General features: G+C 35.8%; 1 protein-coding gene across 2 annotated transcripts in view; it reads left to right on the top strand.

Moving 5' to 3' along the window:
- Larp4b (La ribonucleoprotein 4B) overlaps positions 1-13,041 on the top strand; it is a 65,307-nt gene that overhangs the window by 34,099 nt on the left and 18,167 nt on the right. For both annotated transcript variants that reach the window (XM_015495137.2, XM_048812599.1), the window contains 6 exons: positions 1,212-1,315; positions 5,983-6,093; positions 7,196-7,249; positions 7,338-7,547; positions 11,811-11,917; positions 12,383-12,634. In XM_015495137.2, coding sequence (XP_015350623.1) covers positions 1,212-1,315; positions 5,983-6,093; positions 7,196-7,249; positions 7,338-7,547; positions 11,811-11,917; positions 12,383-12,634 — 838 coding nt within the window. The remainder of the gene's footprint in view (positions 1-1,211; positions 1,316-5,982; positions 6,094-7,195; positions 7,250-7,337; positions 7,548-11,810; positions 11,918-12,382; positions 12,635-13,041) is intronic.

The following is a 13,041-nucleotide window of genomic DNA, read 5'->3' as shown; positions in this document are numbered from 1 at the left end:
ACTGTCTGTTTAGTTTGGGTGTCAGAATTATTGGTGATTTGTGTCTTGATGGTGGTAGATATCTCAGTCTAGATTGTGACCATAATGTGTTGTAATTGGAATTGATAAAAAATAATTTCATAGAAATGACACCAAAACACAAACTTAACCAAAAGGGGTGCACATAAAAACTGGTGAAATCTGAATCAAGCCTGCTCCTGGGAGTATTGCACCAACATTGGCATCTGTTATGGTTTGGATATGAGGTGTCCCCCGGAAGCTCCTGTTGATGCAGGAATATTCAGAGGTGAAATATTCAGTTTGTAATAGAGCTGTAACCTAATCAGTTTGAACGGACTATAGGCAGGTGAGTTATAACTGGAGGAAGTGGGACACACATACACATTTCTCTTTGCTCATGAGCTGAGCATTTTTCCTTTGATGGGCCTTCCTCGCCCCCCACCCCCATTTGCTTCCTCACCTTTGGAAGCAAATAGAGCAGTGGAAGTGGAGTTGGCCTTCTGTGGACTGAACTCTCTGCAACCATGAGCCTCAAATAAACTTTTCCTCCAAGTTGCTCTTGTCAATATTTTGGTCACAGCATAGAAGGGAAGAAAAAAAAAAGCTTATACCATTTTTGCTGAGACACTATTAGAGTTATTGACAGATGTTATCATTAGGGAGAATTGAGTGAAGGTAGGTACGCGAGAGCTTTCTGTAAGACTTAGAATATTGCAAAATAAAAAATTACAATAAGACAATATTTTAGGGACTTATAGAAAGGAGGAAACCATTAATCCCGTGTTTTAATCTACTAATATTGTAGCTGCTGTTCTTTGTTTCATAGTGTTACATACATTAATCCACTTTTAGGACTTCAGATTTCCATGTTTCTTCATTTTGAAAAATTTAAATTCAAGGTTCATTTAAAACTTTTTGATAGCTTGTATTAAACTAACAAAACTGGGCTGGGGTCGTGGCTATAGCACTCGCCTAGCACATGGAGGCACTGGTTCCATCCTCAGCACCACATAAAAATAAATAAATAAAGTAAAGGTATCGTGTCCAATTACAACTAAAAAATAAATATAAAAAAATAAATAAACTAATTAAAACTTGTGGTTTTCCATTGTATCCAGGTTTCTTCAATGTGTTTAGTAATATGGTGTGATATTTTCCATTGAAGTGTCATGTTTTAATATTTATGGGTTTTTCCTCCCATTCCTTTACAGCTTTACCTTTAGTTCAAGTGGATGAGAAGGGAGAAAAAGTAAGGCCAAATCAAAATCGTTGCATAGTAATCCTGCGTGAAATCTCTGAATCTACCCCTGTGGAAGTAAGTGACTATTCCTCTCATGGGTACTTGGACATTTTCCTGAGGGTTTTTGGTGGTTTTGATTATTTTTATGACTGTGTTTTTAGGACGGCTTATATTTAAGAATAGAAACCTAACAGTTAACACTTTTCCTAGGATTTATATACTCTTGATAGTTATGATGTGCATTCCTCGTAGAAGGAAACAATCCTCAATTCTTTTAATCTCAGAGCTCCTTTACACACTTTACACTAAAAAGATAGGGTTTGTATATTTCAATATTTGTAAATTAAAATGAGTTTAAATATTTATCTAATAAGAAATATTGAATAAACCCCAAATTAAGATACAGGGCACTTTTATGATAAATAATTATTTTAAATAAATATTTTATGAAGAGGGAGTTGTGAAGAGATCCCTGAGCACCATTGATGTTGCTGCTGAATCCAGGCCACTATGCCCACTATTTCATTTGCCAGTGAATTTCCACCATCAGTGCAGATGTCTTCAGAGTAAAAAGACAAAGTCATCTTTGTTCATGAAAATGGAATGTGAAGATCATCATTAGAGAAGCAGTGGCTTAGGGCAGTAATTTTAAGGAATAAATCATAGTATTTGATAGTTTTAAAATATTGAAATTGACTGATTTGCATTGCTATAAAATCTGTTACTTCTCCAAATGGTTAACTAAGCTGCACTGGTGCTGGGGATGGAGCTCAGTAATAGACTGCTTTCCTAGCATGCATGAGGCCCTGGGTTTGATTCCCTGGCACAGTAGAAAGTAAAATAAGTTGCACTTTGTAGTAAATACTGGGGGTTATGCCTGGAGATAGTGAAGATAAGTATTGATGGAAGATGCTAGGAATTTAGCTCATCAGATCAGTTCTTAACCACCTCAGAGAACAGCATCTACTTGCTCAGGGGGTGCTTAATCCAGTTAGCCTGGTTTTCATTTCTCTTAAGCCTTATGTGATATAAGCCTTTCATGCTACATGTCTTTTTAAACACTGTCTCCTCTGCTAAGGAAATAGCACACTTTCTAACTGTGCTTCCATGGTTCAGGTTTTAAGTCCTAGTTTATTTGAAAGTTTGTTAAGAACACATGTAAAAAATGTAACAAAGATAAGGATTCCAACAAGGTTGTAGGTGTGAGGGTAAGAAATCATATTACTCTTTAAAAAGGTTTTGTTCTAGAGGAGGTTTACTTTCTGTTTCACCAAGATACTTTAACTAATTGTATGTTGTAATACTTGGAGAAAAATAATTATATTTTTATTCAAGTTTTGAATATGAAGGACTAGGATATTATTATTATCATCATCATCATCTAGATATCTTTGTTATTTAAAACATAGATCCTGTTCTTCAAAGGTTGAAATGCTTATAAAAATTATAACTGAGTAGAATTTTCTACAGTTAGCTGTAGACATTGATCTTGGTATCATTTGTATTCAAAACTGTACTCACTTAAATAAGTCTGTTGTCAAAGTTTGAGCAAAATTAAGAGAGAAGGCTTGAAAGAAACCCTGTGGTAATTATAAAGTTGAGAAATAAAGGAAAGTAAGTACTCCAAAACAATTTGAATAGGAAATAAGTTTCCAAGGACTGTATGATGCAGAGTCCATCTCTTGATGCTTAGAAGTATAGGGTGAGAGTTTCTAGAAAGTTCCTTAAATGTGACCAGATGCTTCTCAATGGTTAGAACATTTGAAATCTTGATCCAGTGTTTCATTTTTATATATATATATATATGTGTGTGTGTGTGTGTGTGTGTGTGTGTGTGTGTGTGTATGACAATGGAATGCATTACAATTTATATTACAATATAGAGCACAATTTTTCATACTTGTATACAGAGTATATTCAGACCATTTCATGTCTTCATACATGTACTTTGGATAATGATGTCCATCACATTCCACCATCATTTCTAACCCCATGCTCTCTCCCTCCCCTTCCCACCCCTCTGTTTATCCAATTTTTATAAAATAGTTTAGAGAGAAACCTCACAGAGGCAGAAGAATTAACCACTCCAGTACAGTATTGACAGCCTAGTGGTACTAAAGGACTATTGGTTGAGTTTAGAAGTAGTAATACTAACTAATGTTAGTCAAGTATGACTTCCACATTAATGTGTTAGTTTTCTCTTTTAGCCAAAAATTATTTATCAGATGTTACATATCAAAATAGGTGTACAATTCCAGGAAACAATTTTTATAGTCATTTAATTAATTTCTTTACTTTGTGAAGGGTTTACTGGATAATAATTTTTTAATGAAATGACCTTATTTTCCCTTTTTGTTTTTCTTTGGAGTCTACTTTGTGTGGTATGAGTGTAGCCACTGTAGTTTTCATTTATTATTATTATGGTATGTCATCTCCATTCTTTTTATTTTAATCCATTTGTGTCTTTTACATTTAAAATGAGTTTCTGGTAAGCATTGCATAGTGGAGTCTTGCTTTTCTTACCCAATCTGAAAATTTTTGCCTTTTAATTATGAGTGTAGCTTATTTATATTTAAGTGATTAATGTTGTTGCTGGGTTTAAATTTGTCATTTCACTATTTCCTTTTTGCTTCTGCTGTTCTTTGTTTTCTTTCTTCCACCCTCCAACCCTTTTTTGGCTTACTAGATATACGTGTTGTTGTTGTTGTTGTTAGTTGTAGTTGGACACAATACCTTTTTTATTTATTTATATGTGGTGCTGAGGATCAAAGCCAGTGCCTCCCATGTGCTAGGCAAGTGCTCTACTGCTGAGCCACAACCCCAGTCAGATATATGTGTTTTTTTTCAGTGCTTGCTTTATGGTTTATCAGCATTAAGCTTCCTAGAGTGTACCCTTAAATTAATGTAATACCATTTCTCTTTAGAACAATATTCTTCTAGTTTTGCACCTTCAGCCCTGTGCTCTTGTCTTGTACTTTAATTCTGTGTGGCCATAAGCCCCACAATACATTGTTTGCTTTGAACAATTTAATTTTCTTTTAAGGAAATTAAAAATAATAAAAATGTGTTTTTTATTTATCTAATATTTGCCATTTCTAGTGCTTCTCATCCTTTGTCTGGGTCTAGACTTCCTGTCTAATATCACTTTCTTTTTGCCTGAATAGTCCTTTAAAATTTCTTGTGTTAACAGGTCTGCTAGTGATTTTCCCCCCGCTAGCTTTAATATATTTGAGAAAAGATTTTATTTTAGGCCCATTTGCTGGGTATAGATTTCTAGATTGACCAGGGAAAGTTTTCTCCCTTTCTGTTGTCATTCTGTTCTCTTCGGGTATGCACTGTTTATGACAGTGAATCTGACTTTTCTAAAAATCTTCATTCCTCTGTGTGTGATAAATCATCTTTCTCTGTGTGATTTGAAGATTTTATCACTGATTTTAAACAATTTGATAGCAGGGTACCTTGGAAAAGCTTTCAGGTTTCTTATTGAGGCATTATTTTTCATGTTCTCTCTTCTCCTTTTTTTTTCTTTAGAAAGTATCTAAGTAGCTGTTAATCCTCTTTATTGTACTTTTCATTTCAGACATTGTATTTTTCATCTCTAATTCGGGTCTTTTAAAAATTCCTCTATCTCCATTTAGCATTCTCAGCCCAGGTTTTGGAGCATATAAAATATATAATCAGTATTTTATTGCTTTTGTCTACTAATTCTGTCATGTGTCACTTCCAGATTTAATTTGATCTGTTTGATTTTAGGCCATATTTTTCTATTTCTTTACATACTTAGTAGCTTTTGAATGAATGCCAAGCGTCTGATGTTTACTTTACTAGGTACGAATATTTTTGTATTCTGATAAATGTTGTTGATTTTGGTTCTGAGATGCAGTTAAATTACTTGATGATGGCATGCTCCTGTTGTCCCAACCACTCGGGATCCTAGGCAGAATTGCTTGAGTGATCTGCCACCCTGGGCAAAACAGCAAAACCCCATCTCCATTACTTTGAACCAGTTTGATCCTTTAGGAATATTAGTAAGATGGAATCAGAGCAGTCTTTTCTCTGGGGTTCATCTTTCCCCACTGCTGAGGCAGTGCTTTTCTGAGTACTGATTTTCTGTGAATTTGGGACAGTTTTCCACTCTGACTGGTGAGAAGGCAAATTATTCCCTGCCCATGAGCTCAGTCGGGGGTTATTATTCCTTCTGATCATCACAGGTGGTATTTTAAGCTCAAGCTGAGGACCTGGGGAGAGTCCTCCATGGAGCTCTGGAATTTAGGCATGAGCTCAACATTCTCAGGGCTCACCTTGTTCATGTCTCCTCTCTCAAGGACTCCTTTCCTAGAATGCCTGATGGCCAATGTTGGAAAACCCTATTTCACTTGCAATTGTTTGTATTGTGTCATATCTTGGCCAGCAGCAAAAATTGAGCTAATATTTTTTATATTTTAAATTATCTTTGTTCAAAATAATGTACTTATTAGCCTGGTGGTTAAAATGGTATCTTATCTTTCAGATTATTTAGCATAATGATATCTTGGAAGCAGGAAAACCATCAATAAGTTGTATAACTATATTCCTGTGTCATTGTGGTTCTAATTCTGGAAGCTGCACTGAACACATTATCCTTTTTTGAAAAGAGATTTACCAGGCATCATCATGTTGAACTGTGCTTAAGAGAATGCTTTTTTTAGTGAGGACAAAAAGTGGCATAACTGAGAATTAATATCTAACCTCTCTTCCTGTAGGAAGTAGAAGCACTATTTAAAGGAGATAACTTACCGAAATTTATAAACTGTGAATTTGCCTATAATGATAATTGGTTTATTACATTTGAAACAGAAGCTGATGCACAGCAGGTAAGTTCTCTCCTTGATCTCCCTGTGAAGTACATAGTTTACCAGTAATTTAATATCAGTACATAGAGTAAATTTGGGCATTGAGGTTATTATATCATAGTGTTAAGTTTGGATATAAAGTGCAGACAAAATCGAGTTGTATAAACCTAAATTGGATGTTCTGTGAATAGTTTATATAGCAATATAGAAAGCATGTGACATTACAGTCTAACAATATTGTAAGATCAGCAGCTTAGGAAAATCAGTTGAAGGAGTGTTAGTACCTTGAAGGACACATGCCGAGTTAAGGGACTTATATTTCCTTGCTCTTAAAGGAGACTCTTGTTTGAGGGAAACAAATTAATGAGTGTTCAGTAAGAAATATTGCAACCTCTACTGGAAGTCCAAAAGAGAAAATTCAGAAAGCTAAAGATAGGTTTTAACTGGAGAGAAGGAAAGAAAGGGGAATGGGAGATTGGAAACGCTATGCTGACCTGCTTGGAGAACATGTTGGATGAGCTTGAATGGGAATATGTGGATCCTTTGGACTTTATGTAAGGGGCTTAATATAGATCTAATTTGGAGAAGGGATAGCTACACATAAATAATGACTTTCTAATATTTTAGTTTTTATCTTTTTTAATGTTTTTTAGTTATAGGTGGACACGATGTCTGTATTTTACTTTATATGGTGCTGAGGATCAAACCCAGTGCCTCACATATGCTAGGCGAGCGCTCTACCTCTGAGCCACAATCCTAACCCTAGTTTTCATCTCTTCTCCCTCTGTTTAGAATTTCATTTCCTGAATTTCATGTTTCCGATTTCAAGTTGGGATTAATATTAGGAACTTTGTATTCAGTATTCCTCATTTCCTCCCAGGTCTTTGGTAGACTTTAATGGTATCTATTAATTCTTATAAAATTAGTATATATCTTGTTTATGAGAATTTTTGTGTAGCGGTTCCATAATTGCTGAGGTTATTTTAAAGGATTTGTGACCCAAAGAGGATAAAGAATTACTATTATTGCTCCTGTTTATTACCATAGAATCCCTTTTTTAAGCTATTGAATTAACTATTAGTTCATGTTATTTATAAGGCTAACTGGATGATTTTGCCCTTAGGCTTACAAATACCTGCGAGAAGAAGTAAAAACTTTTCAAGGAAAGCCAATTAAGGTAAGCAAGACCAGTTGATTACATTTTCTTTTGTTTTCTAATCATTGTTCTTAAGCATTGTAATAGAAACTTAAATATTTTCAAACAGGCACGGATAAAAGCAAAGGCAATAGCTATAAACACGTTTTTGCCAAAGAATGGATTTAGACCTCTGGACATGAACCTTTATACACAGCAGCGTTATACAACATCATTTTATTTACCTCCAGTATACAGTCCCCAGCAGCAATTTCCTCTGTACAGCCTGATTACCCCCCAGACATGGTCAACAACACATAGCTATCTTGATCCACCCTTGGTAAGTCTTTTTTTTTTTTTAAATTAAACAGACTTCTATATTGTACATAGACACTCCACTGGGTACTTTGAAAGTTTAAATGCCTTATCTAATACAGAAACCAGATATATATGCAATTTGCTGTAATAAAGCAGGTCTTCAGGCTATGCTGTGAATTTTAAATTCAATTGAGTGATATAGACAGAGCTATCTGCACAAAAACTTTGAAACACTGTGACTGTGATTCTTGCCCAGTCTGCATTTCTTCTCCTGTAAAATGTAGAATACAGTGAAAACTCTGAGCATATAGAGAAAATATAACTGATGTCGTCCCTCTGAGCATATAGGGAAATGGCAAGTGGGGAGCTGTTCAGGAGATAGGTATTTAAGTGAGTTTCTAGTAGTCTGAAACAAGTGAAATACATGCTTTCTTGCAGAGCTTTATTTTACTTCTCACACCAGCCTCAGAGTTGGTTGGCATGGTTAATTTTTACAGATACTGGCTTGTGGTAAGGTCTGTGGTTAGAATTCATAAATTTGTAATGGATCTAGTCATTTTTCTGCCATTACGGTTTTGCTAGAGATGGCTAGAAAGATCAGCTGTTCCTACTTGGAAATTAGCTTGAATTTAATTGCATGGGATGCAGGAGAATCAGCAATCTGTGATAAATGTCCTTGAAGTTGAGGTCTGGGTTAGAAAAAGAAGAGAAGTTCCTGTATTGGAGGTTTGCATGGGGTAGGGATGCAGGTTTAGTTGGAATGAGAGAGGTAGAGCGGCAAAGTGCATAGAAGGTTATAGTCAGAAAGCAAAAGTTGAGTTAGTAACTTTGAAAAGAGTTTGTATCCAGGATATGGCTGTGGACCAGGTCAGGGAGAGACTGGGTAGTACTCAGGGTCAGATGGCTGGGAGCCACTTACTGGCAGAAAAACTGGGTACATGTGAAAGAGAGGGATCTTGAGAGAAGTGTTGTTTCAACTTTAATTGCTGATACAATTAAAGATAAATGTCTATGGGAAAAAACCTCAGTCTTGAAAAGTCAGATGTACCAAGGAGGTGATAATTGCAAAAAAAGGTCACATATAAAATACCCAATTAAGAACTTCATGGGATATTATATTGTCACCTAAATTGAGCCTCTCTGTTAGATATGAGTTTTGAAAAGGGGTCAAAGAGAAGGAAGCTTCAAGAACAAAAAGCATGCACAAAAGCATGCAAATGGTTATGGACCAGATTGTTTCTGAGCAAAAGCATAGACTGGGCTCAGGAACCTGGGAAGCAAGGCTGGTAAGTTATCATGCCAAACTATAGTGTTCTTACATAGTGTCCTGAGGCATGTGGACTTTGACCTTCTGGGAGGTCATCTCTGGTTCTAAGCAAGGGAAATTAAATCATACTCCATTTAGAAAATAGCTTTTACAACCATGTAAAGGATATACAAGGACAGTTGATTTATGAGAAGAGGGTCTCAAAGGGGTCGGCCTGTTAGCCCCCCAAATTCTAGAACTTCTGCAATAAAAAATATTTATGCAAGTGGCTAAAATCCAAAGTTACTTCTTTTTTGAATGAATTCTAATGGAAAGAAGGTACACTACTTTTTAAAATATGGCTGCATCTATAAAAACATGGGAAGCTATATAGTTGTTCCCCCCCACCCCCAAAAAATATATCAAAAAAGAACCTTAGAGGCTAACTACATTGCTTAGACTGTCCCTATTGAATAAGTTCTCCCCAATGTGGCCAACACCATGCTTATCAGACTCAGTTCTTCCTGTAGTCACTTGCTTCTCCCTTTCTATAGTTATATTCATCTGTACCTGGACTGGACCCTCTTGGAAATCCTAGGTCATTTATGGTCTTGACTGGTTTTCCATTCAGGTTGCTTTTTTTAAGATGGTCATGTGGATTAGGCACAGTATGTGAGCTCAGTCCTTTTACCAGTACTCTTTTATTTGCTCTGAAACATTGTGTCACTGGAGCAAAAGAAAAGAGATGGTTGCCTGTTTATTCTCAGCAGGTTATGAAACGAAATTATTTTATTAAATTAAAACTATTAAATTATTTTGTTCATCTGTTTTATTTTTAGGCTCCTAAGCAAAATTATTCAAAATACCAGAGTTCCATGTGTAAAATTGCATATGTGAAATAATTAGTCTTTATCAGAATCCCTGTGATTTAAATCTCCAAAATCTACCTATTCTGGAATGATATGGGTTTTTTGTTTTGTTTTTGGGTGGTGGGTATGAGGGATTGAACTTAGGGGTACTTGACCACTGAGCCACATCCCCAGTCCTATTTTGTATTTTATTTAGAGATAGGGTCTCACTGAGTTGCTTAGTGCCTCACTTTTGCTGAGGCTGGCTGTTTTAGTCAGCTTTTTCAATGCTATGACTAAAGCAACTATGAGGAGGAAAAGTTTCTATGAGGGCTCATAGTACTCCTGGGGCTAGAGATGAGGCTGAATATCATGGCAGGAGAGTAGCAGAGGGAAGCAACTCACATCAGGAAGCAGAAAGAGACTCCAGATACAAAATATATACCCCATAGCCCTGCCCCCAATTAACCACTTCCTCCAGTCACACCCCATCTGTCTCTAGTCACCACTCAGTTAATCCCATCAGGGATTAATTCACTGGTGGTTAAGACTCTCAGTCCAATCATTTTTTTTCTCGGAAACTTCCTGCATTGTCTCACAGTGAGCTTTGTGGGGGATACCTCGTACCAAAGCATAAGACTGGCTTTGAACTCATAATCCTCCTGTTTCAGCCTCCTGAGCCACTGGGATTACAGCTGTGTGCCACCAGGCCCAGCTGGAATGATATGTTTTTAAATAGTCTGATTCTCATTGATTGAAGAATTTTTCAAGTAGTGATTCTACTGTATAAGTTTTAAGTATTTCTCTTGTTGCCTTTTTTTCTTAAATCAGTAAGTGATAAACTATCTGTAATACCCTTTTTCTCTTACAACTTCAGTTAGCTCTAGAGAAAATCATTTGTTCTTTTTCTTTTCTGTTTCCCTTTATCAAACATGGAAGAGGCTATACATACTACAGTCAATTCAGTGAAAATGTTTAAGAGTGGGAGCCAGGTGCAATGGCGTATACTTGTAATCCTAGCAATTTGGGAGGTTGAGACAAGAGGATTGTGAGTTCAAGGCCAGCCTCAGTAATTTAGTGAGGCTTCAAACAACTTACACCCTGTCTCAGATTTTTAAAATAAATAAATTAAAAGGGCTGAGGACATTTGCAGTTGGCTAATAAGCAACCCTTGCCACCTAAAAAGAAAATAAAAAAATTTAGGGAGGGGACTGGCAAGCTCCAAACAGCTAATGCCTTCGAAGGAATGTCATTCATACAGACCATTTGAGGTCATGGGTCCAGAAGCAAGAAAGTTAGTGATCTCTCTTTATCCTTTTTTTTTTTTTTAAGAACTATTTCAACAGTAAGTTTTGTGTATTCAAGTCAGATATTTGAATAATTGGGTTATGTTAAAATATCTGCTTAATATTTTTAACCTTTTAAGATTATATTTGATTTTATCTTTAAAGGGCTCTATGAATAGACCCTTTATAATTGTCTTCTGAGTTTTACGTCAATATGTTAATATGTCAGGTGTTACCTTAAAATTGCACTCTCTGCTTGCCTAGCACACGTGAGGCCCTGGGTTCCATCCTCAGCATCACGTAAAAATGAAGTAAAGATATTGTGTTCTCCTACAACAAACAAACAAATAAATAGATATATAGATAATTGCACTCTAAGGGCTGTGATAATGAAGTAAGCAAAATTAGAGTAAGTATATGAATGCTCCTAAGATTGAGAAATTTGATTATAAGATTTTGGGGAGGAAAGAAATGTTTACTTCTTGCTAGGAATGGAGGTAGTATTATTATTAACCCTTAGGTCAAGCATTTGGATGTTTTCAGATAATGTCTGTGTCTAAGACCCCAAGTGATCTTGCGTAAGGTTCTGTCCTCACCTAGTGTCAGTTTTACATGTGTGAATTGTGTTCCTCATTGAATTCTCATAAACATAAACTGAGATGATGCAGAAAAAGTTCTTAGCACCAGTCTAATTGTTGTGAGTGCTCAATAAATATTAGCTTTGGTAATAGTCTTGCAAGATGTTTTTCTTAGTCCACAATTATTTTTAAGTATAATATGGAACTTACTTACTATCTCTGACAACAGGAAGCAGTGACTTCTGTTGCCCCAAGATATGATGCTATAGACCAAATTGAAGTTTATTTCATGGCATGTTTACTTTTTTTGTTTGTTAATTAATTTAGGTAACTCCATTTCCAAATACTGGATTTATAAATGGGTTTACGTCTCCAACCTTCAAACCTGCAGCATCTCCTCTGACTTCACTTAGACAGTATCCTCCTAGAAGCAGGCAAGTTCCAAGCATGATTCAGACGCTTATGAGCTTCATGTTAACTGTTTTTTGTTTTGTTTTTCAGTAAGAAAGGTATATTTACCTTATATGTTAGGTATATTTGACCACTAGAAATGCTCATCAGAAAAAAAACTAATGAAAGTATTCAGCTACAGTCTACAAAGATTAAACACCAAAATTGGTTGCCTACATAAAGGACTAGATGGTCTTCAGAGAAGGCCTTTGAGATAACTTGTGCCATGTGTGTCTGCTTTTTAACTTTGTCCTGGACTTAGAGCAGAGCAGGGCCTTGGCACATGATTACATCATTGTGTGTGTGTGTATTGTGCATTAACTGTTCCAAATAACATTTTTTGTATTTGTTAAGTAGAGAACAGATTTTAGCTTAGCTGTTTGGCTTTAAATTCTTGTTAAATAATGCCTTGTTTTATAGCTCAGCATATATAAACATTCCATTTACAGGAATCCTAGTAAATCTCATCTGCGCCATGCAATTCCTAGTGCAGAGAGAGGACCTGGACTACTGGAAAGTCCATCAATATTTAACTTCACCGCAGATCGGTTAATTAATGGTGTTCGGAGCCCACAGACAAGGCAAACAGGGCAAACTAGAACGCGAATACAAAATCCTTCAGCTTATGCCAAGAGAGAGATTGGAACTGGGCGTGTGGAGCCAAGTAGTCTTGAATCCTCTCCTGGTTTAGGGAGAGGAAGGTAAGTTGTTATATATGATGCTGAATAGATACTGTGTGTCAGCCAGGCTTGGTGGCATACACTGGTACTGCCTGTCCAGCTACTTCAGAGGCTGATGGAGGAGGATCACAAGTTCAAGGTCAGCCTTGACAATGTAGCAAGACACTGTCTTAAAGTAAAAAAGTAAAAAAAAAAAAAAAAATTTAAGAGGACTGGTGATGTAGAGCACACCTGGGTTTTGTCCTTTGTATTATATCTTAAAATATTAATATTTTAAAATTTCTTAAATTTAGATGTTTTATAATTATTTTCTATATCTCAGAAAATCAAATTGAAAACTATAAATATTAAAGGTTTGTATACTTGCTGTGGTAATTGTTAACTTTTAGAGCAGAGGATTTAAATGGTTTATGTGTGTGTATATATGT

This window comes from Marmota marmota, unplaced genomic scaffold, assembly GCF_001458135.2.
Source record: "Marmota marmota marmota unplaced genomic scaffold, marMar, whole genome shotgun sequence".
In the NCBI taxonomy this organism is placed as follows: Eukaryota; Metazoa; Chordata; class Mammalia; order Rodentia; family Sciuridae; genus Marmota; species Marmota marmota.
This window is presented reverse-complemented; position numbering and strand designations above follow the sequence as displayed.